The sequence below is a fragment of the Entelurus aequoreus genome, linkage group LG22, assembly GCF_033978785.1.
Source record: "Entelurus aequoreus isolate RoL-2023_Sb linkage group LG22, RoL_Eaeq_v1.1, whole genome shotgun sequence".
In the NCBI taxonomy this organism is placed as follows: domain Eukaryota; kingdom Metazoa; phylum Chordata; class Actinopteri; order Syngnathiformes; family Syngnathidae; genus Entelurus; species Entelurus aequoreus.
In genome coordinates this window covers 4,116,458-4,131,457 of record NC_084752.1, presented here as the reverse complement: position 1 = coordinate 4,131,457, position 15,000 = coordinate 4,116,458, and the positions used below count along the sequence as shown (strand labels likewise).

At 30.9% G+C, this 15,000-nt stretch overlaps 1 protein-coding gene across 6 annotated transcripts in view; it reads left to right on the top strand.

Annotated features, from left to right (window-relative positions):
* Positions 1–11,154, top strand: part of fam13a (family with sequence similarity 13 member A) — a 183,306-nt gene extending 172,152 nt beyond the window's left edge. For 5 of the 6 annotated variants that reach the window (XM_062032615.1, XM_062032614.1, XM_062032613.1 and 2 more), the window contains 4 exons: positions 1,372–1,455; positions 5,630–5,829; positions 7,476–7,577; positions 7,655–11,154. In XM_062032615.1, the coding sequence (XP_061888599.1) occupies positions 1,372–1,455; positions 5,630–5,829; positions 7,476–7,577; positions 7,655–7,778 (510 nt within the window). In that variant the 3' untranslated portion in view covers positions 7,779–11,154. The remainder of the gene's footprint in view (positions 1–1,371; positions 1,456–5,629; positions 5,830–7,475; positions 7,578–7,654) is intronic. The other variant, XM_062032616.1, reaches the window with a different exon arrangement.
* The last annotated feature ends 3,846 nt before the right edge of the window (positions 11,155–15,000 follow it).

Genomic DNA, 15,000 nt, shown 5'->3' with positions numbered 1-15,000 from the left:
TTACATATATATTGTTATTGTTGGCTATGTCAATTTATTTTACTACAATATTTCATTATGGTTGAAATTATTAAAATATATATCGTTATTGTCGGATATGTCAATTTATATTACGGTTTAGAGTTAGGGTTAGTCAGTCCAAAGAGATGGATTTATTATAATTTCTTTATTATTGCTGTTAATAATATTTTTGAGTTATGTTATTTAATACTATGTTGGAAATGTAAATTTATATTACTGCAATATTTTCATTATTATTGAAAAATGATTTTAGAAAAAAACAACTTTTTTTAGCTTAAGAAAACTAAATAATATACATTTTAGTAAATAATTATGTTTCATGATTATTTCGGAAAATGTGTTTTCTTGCAGCTAAAATAATATTAGTAATAATTTTTTTATTTTTTTTATTTGTCATTATTATTGATACATTTTATATTCTATAATTATTACGTTTTATATTACCGGTATATAATTTAAATTTTTTATTCATCCTTTTTTATGGAGCCCCCACTTAAGTTCCAAAATATGGTTTACGATAAAACAAAGTTTGTAGATGGTCGCTAAAAAATATATTGCTTTATCATCATTTATTTCATATTAGTACTATTAATATTTTCCAGTTATTATATTTACTAGTGTTTTGGAAATTTCAATTGGTATGACTGCGATATTTTCACTATGGTTGAAAATTATTAACATGCATAATTTTGTTGGCTCTGTCAATTTATATTACCACAAAAATGTCATTATGATTGCAATTATTAAAATAAATATTGTCATTGTTATTACTACGTTTAGCTGTAACAAGGGTTTTTCCTAAATAATATGAATATTAGTTAATTATTATGTTTTATTTAAAAAAAAAAATTTTTTACAGCTAGAGTAATTATATATAGGTAATGATAATAATCGTAATATATATATTATAATATAATATACATATATATATATATATTTGGTATTTGTATTTAATTTATATATTTTGTATTTAATTGTATTTAATTAATTAATTACTATTATTTTATTTGATATTGTGTCAATATAATAACAAATGCTAATTCCAAGAGTAAACTTTTATTAGAGATTTTAATGATGAATTTTAGCTGAGCAAAGCAGCTAAAAAGTCAATTAAGCTCATCTGTTGTTGACTATAACGTCTTCAACCTGTGGAAGAGCATTCCATGTAATATCTGCCAGACTACAGTAAGTATGTGTGGTGTTGCCTTACTCCCAACAAGATAAGCATTCCTCGTCTCTGCGGCACCATGGAATCTTCTCATTAAAAAAAAATGATGTCATTCCGGCGTCTCCGCGGCCGAGCCGTGACCTTTACCGCCGGCTAACGGCTGCTTCTCAACGTCACCGCAGGGCTCGCCCTCCAGCAAGCGTCGAGGCCCCCTCCTCCAGCCCATTATCGAGGGCGAAACCGCACTCTTCTTCGACGACGTCAAGGTGAAGAGCCGCTGTTGCCGCTGCTTCTCCCGTAATCATACCCCCGCCATTTTGATTTGTGCCCGAGCAAACAAGCCTTTAAAAAGAAAATGGACGGCTGCCTGCCTTCTAGCATCACTTAGAAATGTTTGATCATTAATAAGCTTGTGGGTGAAAGGATTGCTGTGACTTTCTGGTTGCTTTTGGCTTTCCCGGTTCTTGTTGTTGTTGTTGTGGTTGTGGTTGCCATGGTTTTGGGAGATTGTACTAACATGTTCTCACCTAATGGACAACTCGCACGACTTTCTTTATCCTCGATTATAGTATTATAAAAAAATATTTACTAAAAGGGCAAATATTCACAACATTTGAAGAATGGTGAAACAATGTTGTGTTGTTTTAGATAGCTAGCTAGCAAAATTTTCTTCGTAAAGTTACGACTTTATTTATCCTCGATTATACTATTATAAAAATGATTTACTAAAAGGGCAAATATTCATAACATTTGAAGAAAAACTTTTTTTTTTAATGGTGAAACAATGTTGTGTTGTTTTAGATAGCTAGCTAGCAAAATTTTCTTCGTAAAGTTACGACTTTCTTTATCCTCGATTATACTATTATAAAAAATATTTACTAAAAGGGCAAATATTCACAAAATTTGAAGAATGGTGAAACAATTTTGTGTTGTTTTAGATAGCTAGCTAGCAAAAATTTCTTCGTAAAGTTACGATTTTCTTTATCCTCGATTATACTATTATAAAAAATATTTACTAAAAGGGCAAATAGTCACAACATTTGAAGAAACACGTTTTTTTTATTAATGGTGAAACAATGTTGTGTTGTTTTAGATAGCTAGCTAGCAAAATTTTCTTCGTAAAGTTACGATTTTCTTATTCCTCGATTACACTATTATAAAAAATATTTACTAAAATGGCAAATATTCACGACATTTGAAGAAACAAGTTTTTTTTATTAATGGTGAAACAATGTTGTGTTGTTTTAGATAGCTAGCTAGCAAAAATTTATTCGTAAAGTTACGATTTTCTTTATCCTCGATTATACTATTATAAAAAATATTTACTAAAATGGCAAATATTCACAACATTTGAAGAAACATGCTTTTTTTAAATCGTGAAACAATGTTGTGTTGTTTTAAATAGCTAGCTAGCAAAATTTTCTTCGTAAAGTTACGACTTTCTTTATCCTCGATTATACTATAATAAAAATGATTTACTAAAAGGGCAAATAGTCACAACATTTGAAGAAACACGTTTTTTTTATTAATGGTGAAACAATGTTGTGTTGTTTTAGATAGCTAGCTAGCAAAATTTTCTTCGTAAAGTTACGACTTCCTTTATCCTCGATTATACTATTATAAAAAGGATTTACTAAAAGGGCAAATATTCACAACATTTGAAGAAACACGCTTTTTTAAAATCGTGAAACAATGTTGTGTTGTTTTAAATAGCCAGCTAGAAAAATTTTCTTCGTAAAGTTACGACTTTCTTTATCCTCCATTATACTATTATAAAAATGATTTACTAAAAGAACAAATATTCACAACATTTGAAGAATGGTGAAACTATGTTGTGTTGTTTTAGATAGCTTGCTAGCAAAATTTTCTTCGTAAAGTTACGATTTTCTTTATCCTCGATTACACTATTATAAAAAAATATTTACTAAAAGGGCAAATATTCACAACATTTGAAGAAACACGCTATTTTTTAAATCGTGAAACAATGTTGTGTTGTTTTAGATAGCTGGCTAGCAAAAATTTCTTCGTAAAGTTACGATTTTCTTTATCCTCGATTACACTATTATAACAAATATTTAATAAAAGGGCAAATATTCACAACATTTGAAGAAACACGTTTTTTTTTAATCGTGAAACAATGTTGTGTTGTTTTAAATAGCTAGCTAGCAAAATTTTCTTCGTAAAGGTACGACTTTCTTTATCCTCGATTATACTATTATAAAAATTATTTACTAAAAGAGCAAATATTCGCAACATTTAAAGAAACAAGTTTTTTTTATTAATGTTGAAACAATGTTGTGTTGTTTTAGATAGCTAGCTAGCAAAAATTTCTTCGTAAAGTTACGATTTTCTTTATCCTCGATTACACTGTTATAAAAAATATTTACTAAAAGGGCAAATATTCACAACATTTGAAGAAACACGTTTTTTTTTAATGGTGAAACAATGTTGTGTTGTTTTAGATAGCTAGCTAGCAAAAATTTCTTCGTAAAGTTACGATTTTCTTTATCCTCGATTACACTATTATAAAAGATATTTAATAAAAGGGCAAATATTCACAACATTTGAAGAAACACGTTTTTTTTAAATCGTGAAACAATGTTGTGTTGTTTTAAATAGCTAGCTAGCAAAATTTTCTTCGTAAAGGTACGACTTTCTTTATCCTCGATTATACTATTATAAAAAGGATTTACTAAAAGAGCAAATAATCACAACATTTGAAGAAACAAGTTTTTTTTATTAATGGTGAAACAATGTTGTGTTGTTTTAGATAGCTAGCTAGCAAAATTTTCTTTGTCAAGTTACGATTTTCTTTATCCTCGATTACACTATTATAAAAAATATTTACTAAAAGGGCAAATATTCACAACATTTGAAGAAACACGCTTTTTTTAAATGGTGAAACAATGTTGTGTTGTTTTAGATAGCTAGCTAGCAAAATTTTCTTCGTAAAGTTACGATTTTCTTTATCCTCGATTACACTATTATAACAAATATTTAATAAAAGGGCAAATATTCACAACATTTGAAGAAACACGTTTTTTTTTAATCGTGAAACAATGTTGTGTTGTTTTAAATAGCTAGCTAGCAAAATTTTCTTCGTAAAGTTACGACTTTCTTTATCCTCCATTATACTATTATAAAAATGATTTACTAAAAGAACAAATATTCACAACATTTGAAGAAACAAGTTTTTTTTATTAATGGTGAAACAATGTTGTGTTGTTTTAGATAGCTAGCTAGCAAAAATTTCTTCGTAAAGTTTCGATTTTCTTTATCCTCGATTATACTATTATAAAAAATATTTACTAAAAGGGCAGATATTCACAACATTTGAAGAAACCCGTTTTTTTTTAATGGTGAAACAATGTTGTGTTGTTTTAGATAGCTATCTAGCAAAATTTTCTTCGTAAAGTTACGATTTTCTTTATCCTCGATTACACTATTATAGAAAATATTTACTAAAAGGGCAAATATTCACAACATTTGAAGAAACACACTTTTTTTAAATCGTGAAACAATGTTGTGTTGTTTTAGATAGCTAGCTAGCAAAAATTTATTCGTAAAGTTACGATTTTCTTTATCCTCGATTACACTATTATAAAAAATATTTACTAAAAGGGCAAATATTCACAACATTTGAAGAAACACGCTTTTTTTAACTCGTGAAACAATATTGTGTGGTTTTAGATAGCTAGCTAGCAAAATTTTCTTCGTAAAGGTACGACTTTCTTTATCCTCGATTATACTATTATAAAAAGGATTTACTAAAAGAGCAAATATTCACAACATTTGAAGAAACAAGTTTTTTTTATTAATGGTGAAACAATGTTGTGTTGTTTTAGAAAGCTAGCTAGCAAAAATGTATTCGTATAGTTACGATTTTCTTTATCCTCGATCACACAATTATAAAAAATATTTACTAAAAGGGCAAATATTCACAACATTTGAAGAAACATGCTTTTTTTAAATCGTGAAACAATATTGTGTGGTTTTAGATAGCTAGCTAGCAGAATTTTCTTCGTAAAGTTACGACTTTCTTTATCCTCGATTGTACTATTATAAAAATTATTTACTAAAAGGGCAAATATTTGCAACATTTGAAGAAACGCGCTTTTTTTAAATGGTGAAACAATGTTGTGTTGTTTTAGATAGATAATAATACAAAAAAACAGAAACCTGCAAATTGTAATCACATCCTTTACAAATGTGTTATTTTTAGCTTTTACGGATTGTTAGCATTAGTTTCCCACTGAGATTTTACCCCAAGTATTGTAAATCCATCAAATGTCCTACAATATTCTGCGTGATTGAGCACAGTAACTCTTTAATCCACTCGTACTAACAAGTTTGACGTCCCAATAAAAGATGATCAGTGACCACTAATCCGTGCCTCCACCAGTCTGCTCCACCTTCTAAACCGCCGTCTTACTCCCGCAGGAGGAAGAAGAGGGATCCGAAGACGAGGGCGATGCCAAGACGCAGTTCTCCGTCACCGCCAGGCCCGACCTGAACGTGCTCAACTTCCCGGGTCACGCGGAGCAGGAAGTGGACGGTTTCATTTCCCCCGTGGACGAACTTTGTCCTTCTATCAACGCCACCACCGACATGCGACTGTCCAACCTGCACTCGGCCACCACGTAAGCAGGAGATTTAACCCCCAAAAAAACTGAATTTGTGAGACCCTCATTTCTATCTAGTAGGGGATTCATGCGGCCCCATTCATTGCTGTTTACCTGACACGTGAAACGTGACAAAAGTTCTGATGATCTTAAAATGTTTCCACTTTGACCACAGCATCAGTTGCTATGCTTTTAGCAGACTGCACTGCAAAATGATTAACCCACCCCTCTTCCTCTCACACGAGATCCACCAAGCAATGGGGCCATATGAATCTTTGTCACCAAAAAATGGTGTAACATATGCGATTTTAGTCATAACTTACAGGAAATAAGCTACTAAAGTGTTTGGTTTTTTCAACAAAGACCTCGTCCTTGACTTTTTAGAATTATTCGTAAGAATTGACTAATCAAATTGTAGATAAGATGGCGACTTGTCCAGGGTGTACCCCGCCTTCCGCCCGAATGCAGCTGAGATAGGCTCCAGCAGCCCCCGCGACCCCGAAAGGGACAAGCGGTAGAAAATGGATGGATCATTTCAAAACGACCTAAATTCACAGTAAACTGATAACGTTGTAATTCTATGAGACAAAAGCGTAAAGTATATTTATATAGCGCTTTTCTCTAGTGACTCAAAGCGCTTTTACATAGTGAAACCCAATATCTGAGTTACATTTAAACCAGTGTGGGTGGCACTGGGAGCAGGTGGGTGAAGTGTCTTGCCCAAGGACACAACGGCAGTGACTCGGATGGCGGAAGCGGGGATCGAACCTGGAACTCTCAAGTTGCTGGCACGGCCACTCAACCAACCGAGCTATGCCGCCCCACAACTATCAGAATTCCGCTGTAAAATGATGCAAATTTGTCAGAAAAGAGGGGGAAGTATTGCAATAAACGAGTACCCAAAAGGGACAAGTGGTAGAAAATGGATGAATGGAAGTAAATTATATTCAAAATGCTGAAACCTTACGACAGGGGTGTCAAACTCATTTTAGCTCGGGGGCCGCATGGAGGAAAATCTATGGTAAAATCATGGCATGATAACTTCAAAATAAAAACAACTCCAGGTTGTTTTCTTTGTTTTACTTTGGCCAAAAATAGAACAAGCACATTCTGAAAACGTACAAATCACAAATAATCCTCTGGACAAAACACTTCAAGTTGAGGAAATTGGTGCAGTTTCAAAAACACAATGACCTTAGACTTTGTCAGGTTCAAACACTGATGACATCTAATAAACAAGACAAGAAGCAAAGAATTAAACCGAGACATAATTCAATTTGGCTCAATTTGAGTTGAAACATCTGGACTGTACTCTTTGTACAGTCCCACCACGCTCTGGCGAAAGATTGTACCCCCCCCCCGTCTTTTATTTAGACTTTCCCTGATTACATGGCAACAGCTGTTTCTAAGGGACGGGGGTCGTAAACAGCCACCGTCTGCAAAAAGTAACCTGATCTAAATTTAAAAATAATTTGTGACTGCAAATGAAGCGACAAGAATAAAATGTTATCGTATTTATTTAAAAAACCACCCAGATTAATTTCTGCTGCGTAAATTCATAATTATTACAAATTTATTCTGACCTTTTTTTTAACGTAAAATGTCATCTTTGTCCTCTTTATGTAATGCCAACAAATATAACAACGTGTTTTTACGACATGTAGGCAAGAACTGGTGAAACAACTCCAGGAGGCCCGGGAGGAGAAGAAGAGAATCCGCAAAACCCTCAAAGAATTTGAAGAGCAGTTCTTTCGGCAAAATGGAAGGTAATGCAAGGTTTTTTAAACAGCGTTACGACTTTTTCCTCGAATAACGGGTTTTCGCTCACGTTCTCCGTCCCCAGGACCGTCCAGAAGGAGGACCGTTCCCCGCTGGCAGTGGACTACAACGAGTACAAACACATCAAAGCCAAGCTGAGGCTGCTGGAGGTCCTCATCAGCAAAAGAGACGCCACCAAGTTGGTCTAAAAACTGGATTTTTTTTTTATTATCTCCAAACTGCGGACGGAACCCTCAACAATTACACTTTTAATAATAATAATAGTAATAATCACCACTCATTTTTCCTCTCCTTTTCACCATATTTCAACCACAAGAGGAAATATACGAAGTCTTCAAATGAAGTCATCACGTTCTCTCATTTGTTAGATTTGTCGTAAATGAATCGGCCATTTTCCACATTTAACGTAAGAAAACTTCCTGGCTAAAATGATTTGGCTGCTGAAACAAAAGAGTACTCTGGGCTACAAAACACGATAAGACGTATTAAGTCGCGAGAATTTGCCAGACTTAAGTTGATATTGTGCCAAAAAAAATTATTTTACGAGAAAAAATATTTAATATTTTTGTTGTATTTTATTATATATATATATTCCATATTTTTCGGACTTTAAGGCGCACTTAAAATCCTTTCATTTTCTCAAAACTGGACAGTACCTAATGTACGGAATAATTCTGGTTGTGCTTACCGACCTCATAGCAATTTTCCTTGGTACATGGTGTAATGATAAGTGTGACCAGTAGATGGCAGTCACACATACTGCAGACGAAACCCTCAACAATTACACTTTTAATAATAATAATAATAATAGTAATCACTACTCATTTTTCCTCTCCTTTTCACCATATTTCAACCACAAGAGGAAATATACGAAGTTTTCAAATGAAGCCATCACGTTCTCTCATTTGTTAGATTTGTCGTAAATGAATCGGCCATTTTCCACATTTAACGTAAGAAAACTTCCTGGCTAAAATGATTTGGCTGCTGAGACAAAAGAGTACTCGGGGCTACAAAACACGATAACAAAACGTATTCAATCGAGAGAATTTGCCAGACTTAAGTTGATATTGTGCCAAAAAAAATTTATTTTACGAGAAAAAATATTTAATATTTTTGTTGTATTTTATTATATATATATATTGCATATTTTTCGGACTTTAAGGCGCACTTAAAATCCTTTCATTTTCTCAAAACTCGACAGTGCCTAATGTACGGAATAATTCTGGTTGTGCTTACCAACCTCGTAGCAATTTTACTTGGTAATGGTGTATTGATAAGTGTGACCAGTAGATGGCAGTCACACATACTGCGGACGAAACCCTCAACAATTACACTTTTAATAATAATAATAATAATAGTAATCACTACTCATTTTTCCTCTCCTTTTCACCATATTTCAACCACAAGAGGAAATATACGAAGTTTTCAAATGAAGTCATCACGTTCTCTCATTTGTTAGATTTGTCGTAAATGAATCGGCCATTTTCCACATTTAACGTAAGAAAACTTCCTGGCTAAAATGATTTGGCTGCTGAGACAAAAGAGTACTGGGCTACAAAACACGATAAGACGTATTAAGTCTAGAGAATTTGCCAGACTTAAGTTGATATTGTGTAAAAAATTATATTTTACGAGAAAAAATATTTAATATTTTTGTTGTATTTTATTATATATATTATGTATATATATATTGCATATTTTTCGGACTTTAAGGCGCACTTAAAATCCTTTCATTTTCTCAAAACTCGACAGTGCCTAATGTACGGAATAATTCTGGTTGTGCTGACTGACCTCGTAGCAATTTTACTTGGTACATGGTGTAATGATAAGTGTGACCAGTAGATGGCAGTCACAAATAAGAGATATGTGTAGACTGCAATATGATGCCAGTAAACAACACCAAAACCTTAAATGTTCCATTGAAAATAAAGAACATCACACACGGCCCTCAAAAATCGGGCAAAATGTTTTTAGTACGACTTTGAAGCCGCACCGCTTGATGGCAGTGCGCCTTATAATCCGGTGCGCCCTATGGTCCAGAAAATACGGTAATATATTTTGAACAAAGAAAGCTGCAATTCATGAACGAAATAAAGACACAATTTGTGTTAGAATTTCACATGTGAAAAATGCTATTGCCGTATTTTTGCGCCAATACAGTTGCGATTTTCCGAAAACAAAGGCGAAACATTGCGAGGATTTGCGAAACGAGTCGTAACGTTTGTACGAGAAAGATTGTTACGAGGATTCGATTGCAAAAAAAAGTCATATTGCGCAAAATATGTTGCAATTACGCTAAAAAAATAAAAAGCCGCAGTGTTGTTTAAAAATCTGCAAACCTCCATTTATAATTAGCAGATTAAGTTGCTATTTCATAGAGAATTTGCAAGACTTTATTTTGTTCTGAATAAATGAAACTGCAATTTTACCGGGGGGAAAGTAACACGTCGCATAGACCTCATTTTATACTGAACAATTTGTTTTATCTGGCTAAAAAAAAGCATAATTTTCAGAGTTTACGATAGTGCTTTACGTAATTAAAATTTTACGAAAACATGGGCGCAAGTTGCGGGAATTGTGGAACCTCATTTGATGTAAGAGCTATATATTTATATACAGTAAGAAGGGGGTTCAAATGGCCCCGTTTGTCGCGGTCTACCTGACACATGAAACGTGACAAATTGAAGAGGCGGTGCACTATCCACTTTAGAATGGTTATTTGTGGTTATTCCAACTTTGACCACAGCGTCAGTTGCTATGAACAGTGGCGCTTTCCATTATTTTCAGCAGCCCGAATTGCGAACCTTATTCTCACGCGAGATCCATATGAATCCCTTCCCTACTGTATCATACAGAAATGAGAATATTACAAGAATTGGTAGGCTCTGAATTAATTTTTCTCAAATTAGGTTTTAACTTAAAGATAAAAAAGACATAATAATGCAAAAAATTTGCAAGAAATAAATGCCAAAAAACAAAATTTGGTTTTATTGTTTTGTTTTTTTGATTATTATTTTTTTTAAATCTGTCCTGTAATAATCAGCTAATTAAATTTCAAGTTTACGAGGGAAAAACGACATGATATTAAAGAGCTTGGTAGACGACGTGCAAAAAGTAAAAACGAATTACGTCGCATTATTTTGCAAATAGAATATAATAGACATTATTGTCATTATATTTGCATATAACGAGATTAAGGACTCCAATTGAAGGTGCGGTAGTGGAAACAAATATGGAATAAAAATAAATCACATAAGTAATAAAGATAAAAAGTAAGAATTGAAATAAACAGACTACTATCCAATAAAAACAATAAGCAATACTGTACAATATACAAAACAATACACAAAAAACTGTACAATATACAGAACAAAACAAGATTACTGGAGTAATAAAGTAATAACAATCAGTGTCGGACGTATTGCACTCGAAGGGTAATATTGCACAGTAGGTTATTGGGGTAGGATATTGTATAGGGGTGAATTATTTATTATAAGTTTGAGTTCAGGATGGTGACAGCTGTGGGAAAGAAGTTTATAATAAGAAAATAATAAGCACAGTTTTGCGAGAATTTGCAAAAATTAAATGTATTTTTCATGTGCTTTTCATCGAAGCACATGAAATTATAATATTTATATATAATATAATTTATATATAATAATTTATATATATTTATATATATATATATTATTATATTATAATATATAATTATATAGTATATTATATATAATAATATATATATATATATTTATATATATATATTATTATTATATTATATTATAATATAATATATAATTATATAGTATATTATGTATAATATATACATATATATATATGTAATTTATATATAATTTATATATAATAATTTATATATAATATTTAAAAAAAATATATATAATATATATATATTTTCATATATATAATATAATATAATAATATAATATAATTTATAAATAATATAATATAATTCCCTTTCATGTATTTTTCATCTACATTGAAAGATTTTGAATGGTCGGTGAGACTTGAATTATCATCAGCAACATTTACACGCTTCAAATAGCGAATCTGCTGCCGAGTGTCGTTTTTTTTTTTCTCGTAAATGTGCGAAATATTGCGACTTTTTTCACGCGACGTCTAACTCTACGACTTTGTTTTTGTCAAACGAAAAGCACTTACCTATTTATTATTTTTGGGAAAACAACCCAAAAATGTTTTTTCTTTTGTTTCCGAGAAATACGAAAAAAAAATCGAGTGTTTTTAGTAGTAGTAGATTATAGGTGCTTTTTTTTTGGATTGGCTCGTAGTCGATGTGGCCTCGGGGTACTCTTTAGCGTAGTAGCAGCCAGAGCCTCACCATGGTGTGTATTTTAGTACCGTAGAAAAGTATATTTGCTGATTTTGTCATCATAGTCGTTGTTGTTTGCGTTGGTGCTGCTGAACGCTCACATTCTCAACATTTGGAGTGAAACCAAACAAAAATCTCCAAATGTTCTTCCTCCGATGTCGTGCTGTACATACCAATGTTTACATTTCTGTAAGCAACTACGTTATTTTCCTCTTTCTCCAAAATGGATGGACGATACAATCAGTGTGAATTTCGTTTTTATTGAATGCAAACACTGGCGAGGCGTGGTGGGATTTGAGTGTGTACATTTTAGTACATAAACTTTATTTGTATTTTGTACATAATATCAATGAAAAGATATTTTTACTCACTCTTGGCTTCTGCGTTTTTCTTTCTCTTCTCTTTGATTGCACGTAAATATTATATTTGCAGTGCACATCTCAGCATGCTCATATGCCCCCTAGTGGTCTGTAAAGACACAGCAGCTCTATGATTGGACACTTCGTAACTTGTTGTAACGATGTTATACCATGTTTGCCTTTTTGTTCATGATTTACTCTTTGATATTTTCACGATAAAATGTCAGATTTTTTGGGAGATATCGTGCATAGTTAAAAAAAAATTAAACTGTTATACTATAATATTACGTTACTTAAAAGTTGTAATATTAAGTAACGTGAATAACGTAATATTACGAGGGGAATTTACTCTTTGATCTTTTCACGTTAAAATGTCTGATTTTTAAGGAGATAAAATGTCATTAATTTTTTTATGCTCGTAATATTACGTTATTTACGTTACTTGATATATTACTCGTAATATTACATTATTTACGTCACTTAATATAAGTTACAATACTATATTACTCGTAATATTACGTTGTTTACTTACTTTACTTCTGTAAAATAATTTCTCGCAGCATTACAATTTTATTATGGTAACTTTTGAACAAATGTAGCATCACAAAAGTATGACATTTCTTTTTTTTTCTTGCAATCTTAAACTTTTATTTCTGTAGTATGAAAAAAAATCGTAATGTTACGAACATAATGAGTAAGTTATTTGGCATTACATTGCAACTTTATCTTGTAATATTACAACTCTTTTTGTATTACGAAAAAAATTGGAACGTTACAACCACTATGGATAAGTAAAATTGTTCGTAATTAGGCATTATATTGAAATTTTATCTTGTAATATTACAACTCTTTCTGTAATGTGAAAAAAGTCAGAATGTTACGACCATAATGAATAAGTAATTAGGCATTATGTTGCAACTTTATTTTGTAATATCACAACTCTTTCTGTAATATGAAAAAAAAATTGTAATGTTACGACTTTCATGAACAAGTACAATTTTTAGTAATTCGCATCATATTGCAACTTTATTTTGTAATATTACAACTATTTCTGTAATATGAAAAAAAATCTAAATGTTACGATCATAATGAATAAGAAATTCGCCATTATATTGCAACTTTATTTTGAAAGATTAAAACTGTCTCTGTAATATGAAAAAAAATCGTAATGTTACGACTTCAATGAATAAGTAAAATTGTTAGTAATTCGCCATTATATTGCAACTTTATTTTGTAATATTACAACTATTTCTGTAATATGAAAAAGTCGGAATGTTACGACTTTAATGAATAAGTAAAATTGTTAAAAATATGAAAAAAAATCGTAATGTTACGACTTCAATGAATAAGTAAAATTGTTAGTAATTCGCCATTATATTGCAACTTTATTTTGTAATATTACAACTCTTTCTGTAATATGAAAAAAGTCGGAAAGTTACCACTTTAGTGATTAAGTGATTAGACATTTTATTGCAACTTTATTTTGTAAGATTAAAACTTTCTCTGTAATATGAAAAAAAATCGTAATGTTATGACTTCAATGAATAAATCAAATTGTTAGTAATTCACCATTATATTGCAACTTTATTTTGTAATGTTACAACTATTTCTGTAATATGAAAAAAAATGTAAATGTTACGATCATAATGAATAAGTAATTCGCCATTATATTGCAACTTTATTTTGTAATATTACAACTCTTTCTGTAATATGAAAAAAGTCGGAATGTTACGACTTTAATGAATAAGTGATTAGACATTTTATTGCAACTTTATTTTGTAAGATTAAAACTGTAATATGAAAAAAAATCGTAATGTTACGACTTCAATGAATAAGTAAAATTGTTAGTAATTCGCCATTATATTGCAACTTTATTTTGTAATATTCCAACTCTTTCTGTAATATGAAAAAAGTCGGAATGTTCCGATCATAATAAATATGTAATTATACATTATATTGCAACTTTATTTTGTAATATTATAACTCTTTCTGTAATATGAAAAAAGTCGGAATGTTACGATCATAATAAATATGTAGATATACATTATATTGCAACTTTATTTTGTAATATTCCAACTCTTTCTGTAATATGAAAAAAGTCGGAATGTTACGATCATAATAAATATGTAATTATACATTATATTGCAACTTTATTTTGTAATATTACAACTCTGTAATATGAAAAAAGTCGGAATGTTACGACTTTAATGAATAAGTGATTAGACATTATATTGCAACTTTATTTTGTAAGATTAAAACTTTCTCTGTAATATGAAAAAAAATCGTAATGTTACGACTTCAATGAATAAGTAAAATTGTTAGTAATTCGCCATTATATTGCAACTTTATTTTGTAATATTACAACTCTTTCTGTAATATGCAAAAAGTCTGAATGTTACGACTTTAATGAATAAGTGTTTAGACATATTGCAACTTTATTTTGTAAGATTAAAACTTTCGCTGTAAAATGAAAAAAAAAATCGTAATGTTACGACTTCCATGAATAAATCAAATTGTTAGTAATTCACCATTATATTGCAACTTTATTTTGTAATATTACAACTATTTCTGTAATATGAAAAAAAATCGAAATGTTACGATCATAATGAATAAGTAATTCGCCACTATATTGCAACTTTATTTTGTAATATTACAACTCTTTCTGCAATATGAAAAAAGTCGGAATGTTATTTTATTGCAACTTTA